The 14,757-nt window shown below is 41.1% G+C and overlaps 1 protein-coding gene across 4 annotated transcripts in view; it reads left to right on the top strand.

Annotated features, from left to right (window-relative positions):
* The window catches only part of CCDC171 (coiled-coil domain containing 171), a 203,550-nt gene extending 189,374 nt beyond the window's left edge, over positions 1-14,176 (top strand). For all 4 annotated transcript variants that reach the window (XM_083592876.1, XM_083592874.1, XM_083592875.1 and 1 more), the window contains one exon: positions 13,886-14,176. In XM_083592876.1, coding sequence (XP_083449002.1) covers positions 13,886-14,101 — 216 coding nt within the window. In that variant the 3' untranslated portion in view covers positions 14,102-14,176. The remainder of the gene's footprint in view (positions 1-13,885) is intronic.
* The last annotated feature ends 581 nt before the right edge of the window (positions 14,177-14,757 follow it).

Below are 14,757 nucleotides of genomic sequence, written 5' to 3'. Positions count from 1 at the left end.
TAACTGGTGTATTATGAACGCCTCTTCCAACTTTTTGTTGTGTTGGCATATTAATAATGTCGTGTTGGCACTTGTAACTGAACATCAGAAAGCCAAGAGTCTTACACCAGTTCTGGCACAATTGCACTGGCTGCTGATTAGTTTCTGGGCCCAATTCAAAGTGCTGGTGTTGATCTATAAAGCCTTGCATGTCTCAGGACCTCAATACCTTAAGGACCTCCTCTCCCCCATACAAACCAACCCGGACCTTGTGCTTGTCTCCCGAGGCCCTTCTCTTTGTCCCCCATCCGGAGGGTGGCAGCAGAAGAACAGGCCTTTTCTTTTTTAAATTATTATTATTATTATTAAAGATCTTGGGTTACAAAAGCACATGAGTTGTCTCTATTTTCAGCCCGTGGAGTCTTTCCTACTGATCAGTTACATTCAATGTGAGACATCAATGTTGTACACAGTATAAGGGTGGGGGAGAAGAGAGGGGGAAGAAGGGGGGTGTTAAAGTTGCATTCTTTTGTTTGGTGTATGCAACATCAAAAAAACTAAGATCATGGCCACTGGTCCCATCAGCTCCTGGCAAATAGAAGGGGAAGAAATGGAGTCAGTGAGAGATTTTACTTTCTTGGGCTCCATGATCACTGCAGATGGTGACAGCAGTCACGAAATTAAAAGACGCCTGCTTCTTGGGAGAAAAGCGATGACAAACCTAGACAGCATCTTAAAAAGCAGAGACATCACCTTGCCAACAAAGGCCCGTATAGTTAAAGCTATGGTTTTCCCAGTAGTGATGTATGGAAATGAGAGCTGGACCATAAAGAAGGCTGATCGCCAAAGAATTGATGCTTTTGAATTATGGTGCTGGAGGAGACTCTTGAGAGCCCCATGGACTGCAAGAAGATCAAACCTATCCATTCTTAAGGAAATCAGCTTTGAGTGCTCACTGGAAGGACAGATCCTGAAGCTGAGGCTCCAAGACTTTGGCCACCTCATGAGAAGAGAAGACTCCCTGGAAAAGACCCTGATGTTGGGAAAGATGGAGGGCACAAGGAGAAGGGGACGACGGAGGACGAGATGGTTGGACAGTGTTCTCGAAGCTACGAACATGAGTTTGACCAAACTGTGGGAGTGCCTGGCATGCTCTGGTCCATGGGGTCACGAAGAGTCGGACACGACTAAATGACAACAAGAAACTTGGGTAGCTTTTCTTTCTATTCATTTATTAGTTTTCATTGGTAGTGAGCGAGGTTGGGGGGCCCAGGGCAAGGTTGCTTGCCTGCAGTGAGTTTTGATTGCGTGTGTGAGGGGGTAACCCGGTCAGTTGGGTGGCATATAAATACATTATTATTATTATTATTATTATTATTATTATTATTATTATTATATTTTGAAAATCGGTTCGTACAGTGATCCTCCTCCTTCACAGTGTCAGCATGCTATTTCATATCTCAGCAGCTAGCATTGGGTACACTCTAGTCATCAACTGCTATTCTATCCCACAGCAAAGTTCCTAGCATTTTGTGGGTCATGTTGTATTTTGCCAATATAACTAAGAGGAACTTGCTTATTGAAAATTAACTCAGATACCTAGCTTTAGTCAAATAATATCTTGCATGTAAAAAAACAAACAAAAGTGATTTGAGGTTTTCTTCCTGGACATAATTTTTCTTTGAATTTTACCACAATAGAATAGAACAGAATAACGTCACCACATTTCCTTAACAGTAGTGTCACAATTGATGGGCAAGTAAGCAGGTGTCTTAGTTTTCTGTGCTCTTTGCTCTGTCCATTGTACCTGCCTTTTTCCAATCTGCCTCCGTCCCATTTGTCTGCCAAGTGACAGTGTCTGACACGCCATGATACAAAGATCCGACAATACTGTCTAGGTTGCAGTGGGAATGAAAAGCTTGTAAGAAGCGGGAAAGCTGTTGTGTTGAAAACTGGATCAGGATGTTTAACCCCGAGTAGAAAGTTTTTAAGAGAGAATAGAGCTGAGAACATAATTGAGCTGGCTTTGCACAAGAAAAGACTATTCTGTACAAAGGTAGATAAATTTACTTCTTTCTGGTGTCAAGGACTTTTACTTCGGCATTTCCTCCTTCCTTTTGAAGAAGCTATTTCAAGATAGAGGGCTAGAAGCATCCATTATCCAGCGCTAAACCGTGGGTTAAACACAAAAGAAAGTAAAATTTGTTCTGGGGTTATCAATCAACGGAGACATTTTTGTAAGAAGTGAAAGCCTAGTTAGGCTGCCAAAAGACTCTGGTTCATGTACTCCGATGACACCTGAATTGAGGTAATCCAAATGACCTATCCATGCTAATGCTACCTTGACTCTTTCCTCCTTTTTCTGTGTCTCAATAAAGCCAGAACATACAGAACATAGCCAAGCGCTCCCCATTTCACCAGACTTCTGTTTCTGGGTCACTACAGAAATGTGTGAGGGCCACTTTATGTGTTGCAGCAAAAGACAGATCCTTGAACTTCCACTATGGCTCCGTTTCACCTTTTCATTAATGTCAGAAGAGTTTTTGCAGAGTATGAATGTACCTAAGTCCAGCACTCATCTGAGGCCGTGTGTGTGTGTGTGTGTGTGTGTGTGTGTGCATGTTATGGGCATGCAAATGCTCTTCAAACATATTAGCAAACTCACGTTTGATCTGGTGGTAGTGGGGTCCCACCCTTTGCTGTAAAAAGTGCCTACAACTGAGTTCAGATGGTCCAGTCTCTGGCTCATTTCTGCTAAAAACCGGGTGTTGCTGGTCTTTCCTGAGTACCTCAGGTGTCATGCTGCTCATGCAAGCACTTTTTGCACAAACAAACAAGAAATGATGCACACTTCACCTACTCCAGCTCCTGATAAAATCTGGTATTCATCACAGATGCTGGTGATAACCATGGAACTTATGACTCTCAATAGATTACTCACTCATTTCAGACTGAGGACTTTTAATCCCAAGTGACCACATGGGACCCACGTTTTATAATCTATCAAGCCGTTCCCCTTTGGTTTTTCCTCACCCTATCCTTTCTCTTATACAGACTTCAAAGAAACGAAGAAATAGCGGTGGTGTTGTCACTCTTGCAACCTACCTTGGGACAAGGTGCGACCCCATTGTCATGCTTGCTATTTGAAGAGCAGCTATTTAGTTTAGCCTTCAAGCCCTAAAACAGCATAGCCTGCAACAGAGATGGTTGTCGGACTCCAATTCCTAAAAGCCCTGGGCATTTCATTCTACTTTTAATTTGTATACTACCTTTCTATATTACTACACACAAGGCAGTTTACAACTGAAGACAACAAAATAGACGGCCAAGATCACACACACAGTAACAATCTGATCCAATAAAAAAGCCACAACAACTTTAAAATAAACAAGTTGTATCAAATAAAGCAACATTCAACAATCCATTAGACTGTAATAGTAAACAGTAGAATTAAATATCAGCAAATAATAGTTAAACAGTTTACACTTACCAATTACAACAAGGAATTACAAATCAATAAAAATAACGGAAAGTCACAGTGCTTAAAATACCACAAAGTGCTTAAAATACCACAAACCATGCAAAAGGATCAAATTGGGAAACAAGTACACACAACTTATAACATTATTTTTGTATTATAAAAGTATTTGGTCAATAGCAAGGGATTATGGGAGTTGAAGTCTAACAACATCTGGAAGGCCACCAGTAAATTATCTCTTATAGCTTTCACAAACTCCTCTTGAAATCCTCTAGAGAAGACTATTTCATGGCTCTGTTGGAAAGTTTAGGCTATCGCTGAAGCATTTTTGTAGTTGAAGAGGTTCTGGCTTCTACAGTATGCATAAGACGACTTTGCTATTAAGTATTAGGGTGTATGCTTTATGTTTCTCAACTGAGCCATTGTTTTGTGCTGGAAATCCAAGTGGAATAATATGAAAATACTTGGAAATGTCTGTGAGGGTGTGATGCAGAAGACAGGAAGTTCAAAGGGTACAAAAGTTTAATATTCTATTATTAGACAACCGTTTGGGTCCTTTGGTTGCTGACAAGTTTCAGGACTGTTGAACTGGCAGTAACATCTTCATGTTTGTTTTATTGAGCTTGTACATTTGGATCACCATTCTTACAATCAGCAATTGTACTTTTCCTTAATGTTCCCGTTTCCTGTTTTTGGGCAGAACTCATTTGAAGAAAGTTTTCAAAACCATACTGCTTCGCGAAGGCCAGAAATGTTGACCTATAGTGTAAACCTGTTCTATAATACCAAGAAAATTCTGTAGACCCCGATTTTGATTCTGTAGAAACAGATGTTGCTGGTCTACAACCCCAATCGTGCACGGCTATTGACCATGTGGCTGCAGTTGATGATAGGGGACATAGGAGCCAACTCCTAGGGGTCAAGGTCCCTTCAGCTCCCTAATAAAATATTTGAGGGGACCAGGTCCTCCCAAAGTTGATGGATACTGCCATTCAAATAGTGTGTGTGCCGCAATATGCAATTGATTATGCGAGACGGGGCTTACCTGCCCCCCCCATGTTTTATTCAAGTTGGCACCCCTGGTAGGTGGAATCCAGCAACATCTAGAGGGCTACAGGTTCTCAACCCCTGCTGCATTTCCTGAAAAAACACCAGCACACAAGGCTAGCAACATTGGGCTATACTTGACGGTTGTCATACACTACTCAACCTCAATTTTTCTGCAGCAAAATGGGTATAACAACACTAGGGCCTTCCTCTTAGCACGTTTCTCCCTTGCGTCGAGTGTCTTCAAAGCACATGACACCTTTGGTAAAGGCTGTTCTCCAATTGGAGCACTCGCAGGCAAGTGTTTCCCATTTCCCATGATAATTGTTACACTGCAAGTGAAATCAAAATCCTGCCGATATTTCCATCTGCTTACAGTGGAACGCTCGCAGGCAAGTGTTTCCCAATTGTTGGTGTTTATACTGCATTTTTAAAATTTGCCTTGAGATACTCTTGCACATAACATATCACTTCCAAAGCTGGACCTTTAAACCCAACTGTGTGTTAAGGGACAAGTGAATCTGAATTAAGGAGCAGGTTCTGCTATTGACCATTACTCCCCAGCTAGCTTCACCTGATCCAGAAGCAGCTTCCCAGCTGGAAGGCAATCATAGGTTGGCATGGTAGAAAGCCACGCCTGCCTATGAGCTTGGTCACCGTCTCTTGGTCTGACCTACAAGGTTGGTGTAAGGAAGGGAAGCCAAGAGCCACATAAGAGACCACAAGGTACTTGGAAGAAAACCACATTATAAATGCCTATATCTCTTTGTCTTCCTCTGCATTTGCATCAATCTGCAGAGTCTTTTGCACACATTCTTTTCTCCCTCTCTTTCTCTCTTGTATACAGATTTTACATTCATATAAAAGGCGGGAGTGGGTGGGGACAATTCCTTTTTAGAACGTTCATTCCCTTAGGATGCAATTGGTATGTGGAAAATATTGATTTTCGTTTGCTTAGTGACTCTCGGCTTGTTTGGCCGTTTTGGGGGAAAGTGATTTTCCAGTGTCAGTACCAATCCACAGCTGATTGGTATATATACATAGTTTTTTTCCTTGAATTATTAGGTTTTTATTTAGGTGCAGCCAGAAGTATAACTGTATATATGAATGAGGCCAGAAACAATAGAAGCTGTAACCCTAGCCCAGCCACACTCAAATTGTTTATAACTGATAAGCTTGATTTCTTGCCCAGTTAGCATAATTTGAAGCTTGCATGCCTGTTAGACATCAACTGAAATTGAGCCTAGAGTATGACCCTTTCCCCCCTCCTAGTTATTCATATAACAATTAAGGGTCCTCCCTCCCTCTCTCATTGCAATGCCTTTTCAAAATAAATTCACTTTTCTGTTTAATTTCTGGTTCTATAAAACTCACAAGTGATTGGTATTGCTCATAAACTGCTTGCACCAGGAGCAAGAGGAGAAGCAAAGGTCACTACTGCTGCACCAAACCAAAAACTCTGTGTGTGTAAAATCTAAGTCAGATCGAAAGGTATTTTAAAAGCAGCTAACTTTTATGAGGATACTCAAGTGTACTTCATTGAGTTAGAAATTCTAGCGTCTTCCCCACCTGGTACTAGAATTTTGGATTAGATTTCTTGCCGTCAGGCAGTTCCTTCAAATTATTTCATACAGAGCAGCATTTTTGGATTTCCTCATAAAGCTATTTGCTGATTTTATTGCTTTTATAAAGGATACATTTACGGAATGTAGCACCTTCTCAGATTTTATTTTTTAAAGCTAGCTGCTTTGTTTGTTTGTTTTAATCCAACAAAATGCATGGCCCATATATATATATGTGTGTGTGTATATATGTATATATATAATATGAGTGAACTTCAGGCATGTTGAATTTGGATAATGCGCCCGGTGTTTGAACAGCAATTCCGAAGAGTTTCTGAAATCCCAGTGGGATGCTCTTTTGCAAATGTCACATTGCCGTCACATCAAGAAGTGTTATCTACATACAACAGCGGTTTATCAAGGGCACAATGTGACTAGCATTGTTCTTTTCCCCCCGGAGGGGGCTGTTTTTTTACAAGACGGCGTTGTTCTGATACAAAATCAGTGCTAAACATTGGTAGTTTGAGCAAGGAAAGGGAATTTTGCTCTCTTGAGAGTGCCTGGCATGATAGCACGTACAGCTTGTAATCTCACAACACTGGCAGAAAGATGTTTTGAACCTGTCTCTAACCTACAGCCCACTTACGGTGGAACAGCTTCATTGAATGAAAGTATTCATAAGTATACGAGCTGTGAATCATGGTTTGTGGTACCAAACCCTTCTCCCCACTGGTGACTTTCCCTCCAAAGCAGGGGACATTGCACACCCCCTCTCTACTCCCTCACAAACGCTTTTCAGCAGAAAACTCTTTGAGATGGACAATGCTGACCTCCAATATAGCATATGAAGAGATCCATTTTCAAAGCCAGCAAGGGTTATGTCACCCATTTTGATTAGCTGGGTCAGAAACAATGGTGGCTATGAGAATTTGTTGCGCAGGGGACCCTTCTCTCGCAAGACAATCCTGGAACACTTAAAATGCATTTTTAAACAAGACATTTGTTTTTAATGTCTCAATGAGTTTATCCTTCAGTTCAATAGATCATTGTCCGCATACTGCCACAGATATATGGTCTCTCTTTAAATTTCTTCCATAGCATATTGATCAGTAGGCTTCCATTCATAGCCTACCGCAACTTCCTTAGAGTATGAGATGACACTTGTGCTCTTGAATAACCCTAATAAAAACTGGAGATTTACCTAAATCACGAAGAAGAAAAAAAGCGGGGAATAAATCTCACCAATGATCTGGGGTTAAAATAGGTGTAACTGAATCTTAAATCTTTCCCGAATGCCCTTAAAAGATTTACAATCCATTTACTTTCTTTGATATGCTTTTTAAGGGGGGCTCACTATTTTACTTAACATACTGCCAGCTGTTCGACAGAGTATGTAATAGAGTTAATCATCTAAATGTCTAATGATTTTTCTGGTGTGAGAATGCTGAATCATAAAGACACTTTAATTGTGCCTTAGCCATATCCTTGTGTATCATAAAAGGCTATTGTTGGAAATAATAATTAGGATGCCCCACACTCCCTGCATTTCTGTCGCTAATAGAAATGCAAGGATTTCATGAAACCTGTATATATAAAAATCAAATGTATATTTTTAAAATCAAATTATTTTGATGGCCAAATTTTGGTCCTTTGGTTTTGTTTTGTTTTCATTTTTAAAGCATGATTTAAAATACAACGAGAAATGTGGCTTTGCTGAATCCTGGCTTTCTCTTCCCGGTTTAGTAAATGGGATGACTAAATCACAGTCGCACCACTTCGGAGCAAACTGGGAAGAAGGAAAGTAGTTAAGCATCTTGCTGTGCGTGAGCAGTTAAGAGGGCAGGCAGGCACCGTGCACCTTGACCACCTATTATGAAGCTTTTTGCTGCAATGTCAAGTGAAAGCAAGTTAATTGGGTGAAGCTGTAGAGCATGTTAGGGGCATGGTAAAGGGATGCTGGCTGACAGCTGAATGTCAGCAGAAGCTACTCAAGTGTGGCTGAGAGACAGAGACCTGTCACAAAGTTCACGCGGGCTGCAGCGCAGTTAGGGAGCTGAAATGTGGTTCGGGCTCACTTTCTCCCTCATTGCATTCAAGCACCTTAAGATTTCACACTGTATGTGTCAACCCTTGTTCTCTAAGCTGTTTTCTCCTAACCCTTCTGAATTCAAATGATTGGACAAAAAGATGCTAATGTTTGGCAAAGTGAATGTAAATATAGTCTTTTTTTCCCCCTCTTCTCCCCCCGTTTCTCCTTTCCTCTTTCTGCCAGAGCACAGATCTGCATCAGGCTCCAGGTCTCTGACAAAAAAATTAGACTCCTGGAAATTCAGCAGATAGATGTACATCTCTTGCAAAGGGGTTCCCGAATTGGGCAATTAAAACGGTTTGGCTAATCGGTGTTTTTTGTCCGTCGCAGGAGAACTTTTTTCTGTACAGGCCCTTCCAGCCTGTTGCAAAGGCTGAGCGAGCAAGCTGTTGCTAGTCAATACAATCTCGTCCCTTTTTATTTCCTTTTAATTGATCCCCTCCCAGCTTCCACCGATTGAAGCAGAGGTAACACTTGGAAAAACAGCCACCTGTAAAACTAGCTGTGGGGAGGTACGGACATTAGAAGGCTGCTCGCTTGGATTTAGGGCCAAGCTTCCGTTCATCCATAAAATGGGCACCCAGAAATATGGCCAGTAACACAAGCACAAGGCTTGGCCCGCAAGATTCAAATAGAAAGTGTAAAAAGGAAAGAGGAAAACAGAGTCTTTCCGTCTCCGTGTTTGGAGCTGCATAAAGAGTCGAGCGTTGTGCTATGAAATGATAATGGCAGCACATTGCATAAAAGCTTGGGGGACGCTCAAGAGCATATAGTCATCGTTCTGCAAGAGAGAGCCGCGGAGTTGTCTTTCTGCTTGTCTGCAAGAAGAAAGAGCCCAGGGTCCATCTCCCGTAAGAGCCTGAGAAGCAGCTCTGCTGTTCTGGATTGCACTAAATATTGTCCTCAATGTAGAGTGATCTCCATCAGGTCTACCTGCCCAACAGTCGAGGGATGCAAGGTAAAGGTAAAGGACCCCTGGATGGTTAAGTCCAGTCAAAGGCGACTATGGGGTTGCAGCGCTCATCTCACTTTCAGGCCAAGGGAGCCGGTGTTTGTCCACAGACAGCCTTCTGGGTCATGTGGCCAGCAGGACTAAACCACTTCTGGTGCAATGGGACACAGTGACGGAAACCAGAGCGCACGGAAACGCTTGCCAATCGGAAGATCAGCAGTTTGAATCCCTGCGACGGGGTGAGTTCCCGTTGCTCTGTCCCAGCTCCTGCCAACCTAGCAGTTCAAAAGCATGTTAAAGTGCAAGTAGATAAATAGCTACCACTCCGGTGGGAAGGTAAACGGCGTTTCCGTGCGCTGCTCTGGTTCGCCAGAAGTGGCTTAGTCATGCTGGCCACATGAACCAGAAGCTGTACGCCGGCTCCCTTGGCCAGGAAAGCGAGATGAGCGCCGCAACCCCAGAGTCGTACGCGACTGGACTTAACTGTCAGGGGTCCTTTACCTTTACCTTTTTAAGGCCATCAGAGCTCATCCTAAATCTGGATGGGAAAACAAGGTAGTAGGAGAGCAGTCTGTAAAGAAACTGCAGACACCCCGTTTTACCATTCACAGTACAAACCTGACCTTGGGGGATGTTGGTTCTCTACCTACAAGATAGTTGCTGAATCCTAAAAAACTGGGTGTGGTTGGTATGAGTGTGTATGTGCATGTGTTTGCTCTACCACAGTAGCTTGATGCCTCCGTAAGAATCTGGATTGTGCAGCAAATTCATTTAACTGACATAAATGGTTCTTGCAGAAGTTAGATGATTTCAAGATACATCATTCAAGAACGTTTAGAAATGTACTGTAGATATCAAAATACAGTGGTACCTCGGGTTACATACGCTTCAGGCTACAGACTCCGCTAACCCAGAAATAATACCTCGGGTTAAGAACTTTGCTTCAGGATGAGAACAGAAATCGTGCTCTGGCAGCGGGAGGCCCCATTAGCTAAAGTGGTGCTTCGGGTTAAGAACAGTTTCAGGTTAAGAACGGACCTCCGGAACGAATTAAGTATGTAACCAGAGGTACCACTGTATACTGTACATGTGGCCACAGAAAATACAGCGGCACCTCGGTTTTCGAACGCCTCTGTAGTCGAACATTTTGGAACTCTGAAAACCCCGGAAGCAAGTGCCTCGGAACTCAAACAGACTTCCGGAACGGATTACGTTAGAAAAGTGAGGTACCACTGTATTTATATAACTGTGTTGGAAATTCCAAATAGTATATGAAATCAGTGCCAGCTCAGGACATTTTGTAGTCCAAATCAGAGTCCAATGCAGCCATCCCATCCCAATAGATGCATCATTTTATGAAGTTTTGCTGTACTATTTAGACACCAATTCCTGCCTTGAATTGTCTCCCCTTCCTGATTCTGCCTCTTCTTCTTGCTGCTTAGTGGTAACTGTTAGGTAGACTCCAAGCCTTAGGAGCTACACTAGGGCAGTGTAGGGTGAAAGAACAATTTCCTCCTTCCTGTTCTCTGATACAATGGTACCTTGGTTGTCGAACTTTATCCGTTCCAAGAGTCCGTTCGACTCCTGGAACCGTTCGAAAACCAAAGCGCAGTTTCTGATTGGCTGCAGGAGCTTCCTGCACTCAATCGGAAGCTGCATCGGATGTTAGGCTTCCAAAAAACATTCGCAAACCAGAACATTCGCTTCCGGGTTTGCCGCGTTCAGGAGCCGTTCTCTTCGGGAGCCAAGCCATTCGACAACCAAGGTACCGCTGTACTGCCGTATACAGATAAGTAAAAAGGAGGGTGCCTTGGGGGCTGGCAGAAATGAGCAGAGAGAAACCAAGAATCCTTCTCCTGCCCAAATATTGATCTGAGCTGTAGTAGGATGTGGAGGGGGGCATTCTTTTGAGGCAACCTTTTAAGACCCCCAGAAGTTCTTTTTTTAGCCAAGCTCGGGCAAACTTGCATAGCTTCTCTAGCCTCTAAGCTGCTGCAACATGGAGCCACCCTCTTGGACAGAACCCATCAGTAAATACAGCCGTCTCAGCGAATACGCACATAGTTTCCGGTTCAAATGATCTGTTGGTGCTCCTGCACAGAGACTCTAAGTTCCAATTCTGTAATGTTGCCAACTAAGAGATAGAGCACAATGATATTGAGAGAAAAAACACAATCTGATGCACATAGACACATGGTTATAGTAAAAAAAAAAAACCCAAAACCTATATTATTTTGAGTTATTCCAATGTAAGTTATACTTTCAGGGCTATGTGTGTGTTTTCTTCATTTGTTTTAAATGCATACAGCAGTTCTGGATCAAAACAGTTCGTATGAATAGCGGTGAAAGCTTTTCCTCCATCTGTCAAGGCTACAGGAGCAATCAGATTTCCATTCCATTTGTTGGATGTTATTCTACCTCAGTTTCCTAGGAGGTGCAGCCTGGGCCTGAGAACTGAAGCAGACCAGACTCCCCTCCTTCCACCACCGCCAAACATTGAAGCCTTTTCCTGTAACAGTCTATTGACTAGCTGCCAATCATTAAGTTTCATACTTTTTTTGTGCAACTCTCTGAGGGAACCTGATTTCTACCCCCTTGCTTGGGATTTTGAGGTTGTTTTATTTTTTAAAAAAGAATCGGCTGAGTTTTGAGGGAAATAAAATGTGAGAAATGATTATGATTTTTAACCAGAATGATAAGCGAGTTCATGCGGAAAATGACACTGACAAATATGCAAAACAACCTGTCCTTTACCTATTGACTGCACCTATTTAAAATGACAAATTGTCCTTGATTTTTGGAGCGGAATTTTAAAACAAAGCACATTTTCACATAGCATCAGAATTTCTCTCTTTGGAGTAAACCAGGAAATCCAAATTTTGCATTCTTGCTGCAGCATCCTGTATAAACATTTAGATAATTAAAACTTGCTAATTAGAATAGCAAGATGTTCAAATATGTGAAGTCACTGTTGCCATTGCAATAAACATACCGATTTTAACTTGGCTACAATATGCTGTGTGCAGTAGGACCAAAATATACTCGCAGCAAAGATTGCAAGTTTAATTTCTGTCTAACTCAAACTTCACAATCCAAAATCCTTTGTAGAATTGAGCGTACAACTGCTTTTTAAATATCTCTTTGGGGTAACCATTTGAACTTGCAACCATACTGGTGGTTCTTAAAGGTCCGCCTTTTCAGCCTGCTACAAGATAGCTTGTGTTGTATCAGGAAATCAAAGAGCCAACATCAAAGGAAATTGCTGAACTAGATGTTAGATGCAGCCCATTGATTTTTCCTCCTTCTTCTCCCCAGTAGCAGTAATGGGAATGGGAGGGGGAAGCGCTCAAAAACCCGATGCGCACAGTAGCAAAATTCCAAATATTCCCTTCCACTTCATTACTGCAGCCTGTATTTTGGTGCTCATACAATTCACCGAATGCATTCCATGGCATTTTGATGCTGTTGGTTAAAGTAGCACATGTCCCTAATGCAGATTGATTTTTTAAAAAACTTTTATTGATAAATGCAATGCAAACCAGAACACTAAACAAACTTATTATACATAGATACATACACCCCTCAACTTAGATTACAAAAAAGAAAACAAACATGCAAACTAAACATACAGACATAAATTTTGACTTCCCTCCACCTATATGTGACTTCCTTTGTTTCTTTTCTTCTTTTCGCTGTGTTATCAATATTATTTTTGACTATCTCATCTTATGCCCATTTATTCTTAATTTTTTACTCTATAAATTTCATTCATTGCATATTGATATATTAATACCAGAACAATGTTTTTTGATGTATTCCTTCATGCAAGTCCACTCCTCTATCAGTTTTTGGTCTGATTGGCCACTTACCACTGCTGTAAGTCTTGCTGATTCTATATATTCACAAAATCTTATTTGCCATTCTCTTATTGAGGGAGTGCAGATCGAATTTTAGATACAGTTGTGTTTGCTACTTACGGCGGTGGTTGTATGTGATACTTGTTCTAAAGGTACTCATTCTTCCTATACATTCTTCAGACTGATTCAAACTGAACCTCTTTGCTCTCTTACCTAGGATTAAGTCGATGGGACTTAGTTCTGAGTAAGAAATGTGTAGGATTATGGTACCCAAATACTTTATCTGCTTCATTTGCTCTGATCAATGAAAATTGTAGCTAAAATTTTGTAGATGTTAATGAACATGAGCAAGCTAATATTCCTTCAGGACTGTATCCTATTTGGGTGGAATGTAGTTGCTGACCATGTTTAATTTATTCCAGACAGAGAATGAGACAAAAATTTAAACTAGGAAAGGTCAGGGGCAAGCACAATTCAGCATTATCAAACTTTTTTTTTTTTTAAAAAAGAAATGAAGTGAAAAAACTATTCAAGACTTTACTGTACAGTGCGAAAAACCACTTGTTCGGATTTGTAGCTCATTGTGGCAATTTAGCAATTTTCAGTCTTAATGATAGCAGTGCAGCAGAGATACAGGAATGAGAGAATCAAAACCTTTACTAGAGCATTCAAATGTGAAAATAAGGGTAGTCGAAATATTAGGCGAAACAAATAATGTTTTCAAAAATTATTAACTATTGCAATCCATAGATCATCATAGTGTGCTTGTTGAAATTAATGGGGCTTAAAACTGCTTTAAACCATGCATTGGGTTGTACTAATATGCCGTAGAATTTGAGCATGCTGTTTCTTAATTGGCCTATGGCTAATGTGGATGTATTTTATTTATGATTTTTTTCCCCTTTTCTTTTTGCCTTATAGGAGCCGCAAAACACTTTAAGCATCCCTAGATCTTCAAGATCCTTAACCCAGCTGGACCAGAATTGCATCCCAGACTTTTTGCCACTCAAGGCAGAGTCAGATTACGATACATCTTTTGCCTTGGTACACAACAGACCTAATTCTCAGATTTCCTCATATTCCTCAACCCTGAATTTCATACCCACCACCAAACGAGCAATGCAAAATGGATGTTAAGATCTGATATTTTTTTGTAAGCAGCTATATATAAATAAATGTGTGTAACTAATTAAAAACCCTCGCTTATTTGGACGTTTTGAGCCTTCAAATTGCACTTATTTTTCTATGCATTTTCGTGGCATTAATTTTGCATTATTCATCGCGGGGGGGGGGGGGGGTTCACGGGTTGTTCCTATGTTCCTGCGCTCCCAGCATACTGAAAAAGAGTTCGTTAAAATATATATATATATAATGAAAAGTTTTATTTATCACAGTAGCTCATTTTTATGTAATATATTTTTAAATGTTAAAGAATGACACATTTTGGGTAATTTTCCTCAGACTTTTTTTTAAAAAAAAGAAATCAATAAGCCATTTTAGTCTCTATCTATCAAAGTTGTTTCATACTTGTCTATTTTAAAACAGGGCTGCAATACTTTAATAGGATTGAGAGAGCTATTTGAAATGTATGCCAATGATTCCTGTCATTTCATGGCAGCCCTGCTATGGTTCAGTGAGCCCCCTCTCCTCTCTTGTCAGCTCAACTGAAGACAAGCATTTAGTTGCAAACTTTAAGCAGGTTGTGCAAAACAGAAATGATGGGACTGCTTCTCTTTCTGCACAATAATGTCACTCCTGGTCAATGTGAGAAGGTCAGGTTGCTCCTTGTAAAC

This window comes from Podarcis filfolensis (assembly GCF_964270895.1).
Source record: "Podarcis filfolensis genome assembly, chromosome: 17".
NCBI classification, from domain to species: Eukaryota; Metazoa; Chordata; class Lepidosauria; order Squamata; family Lacertidae; genus Podarcis; species Podarcis filfolensis.
This window is presented reverse-complemented; position numbering and strand designations above follow the sequence as displayed.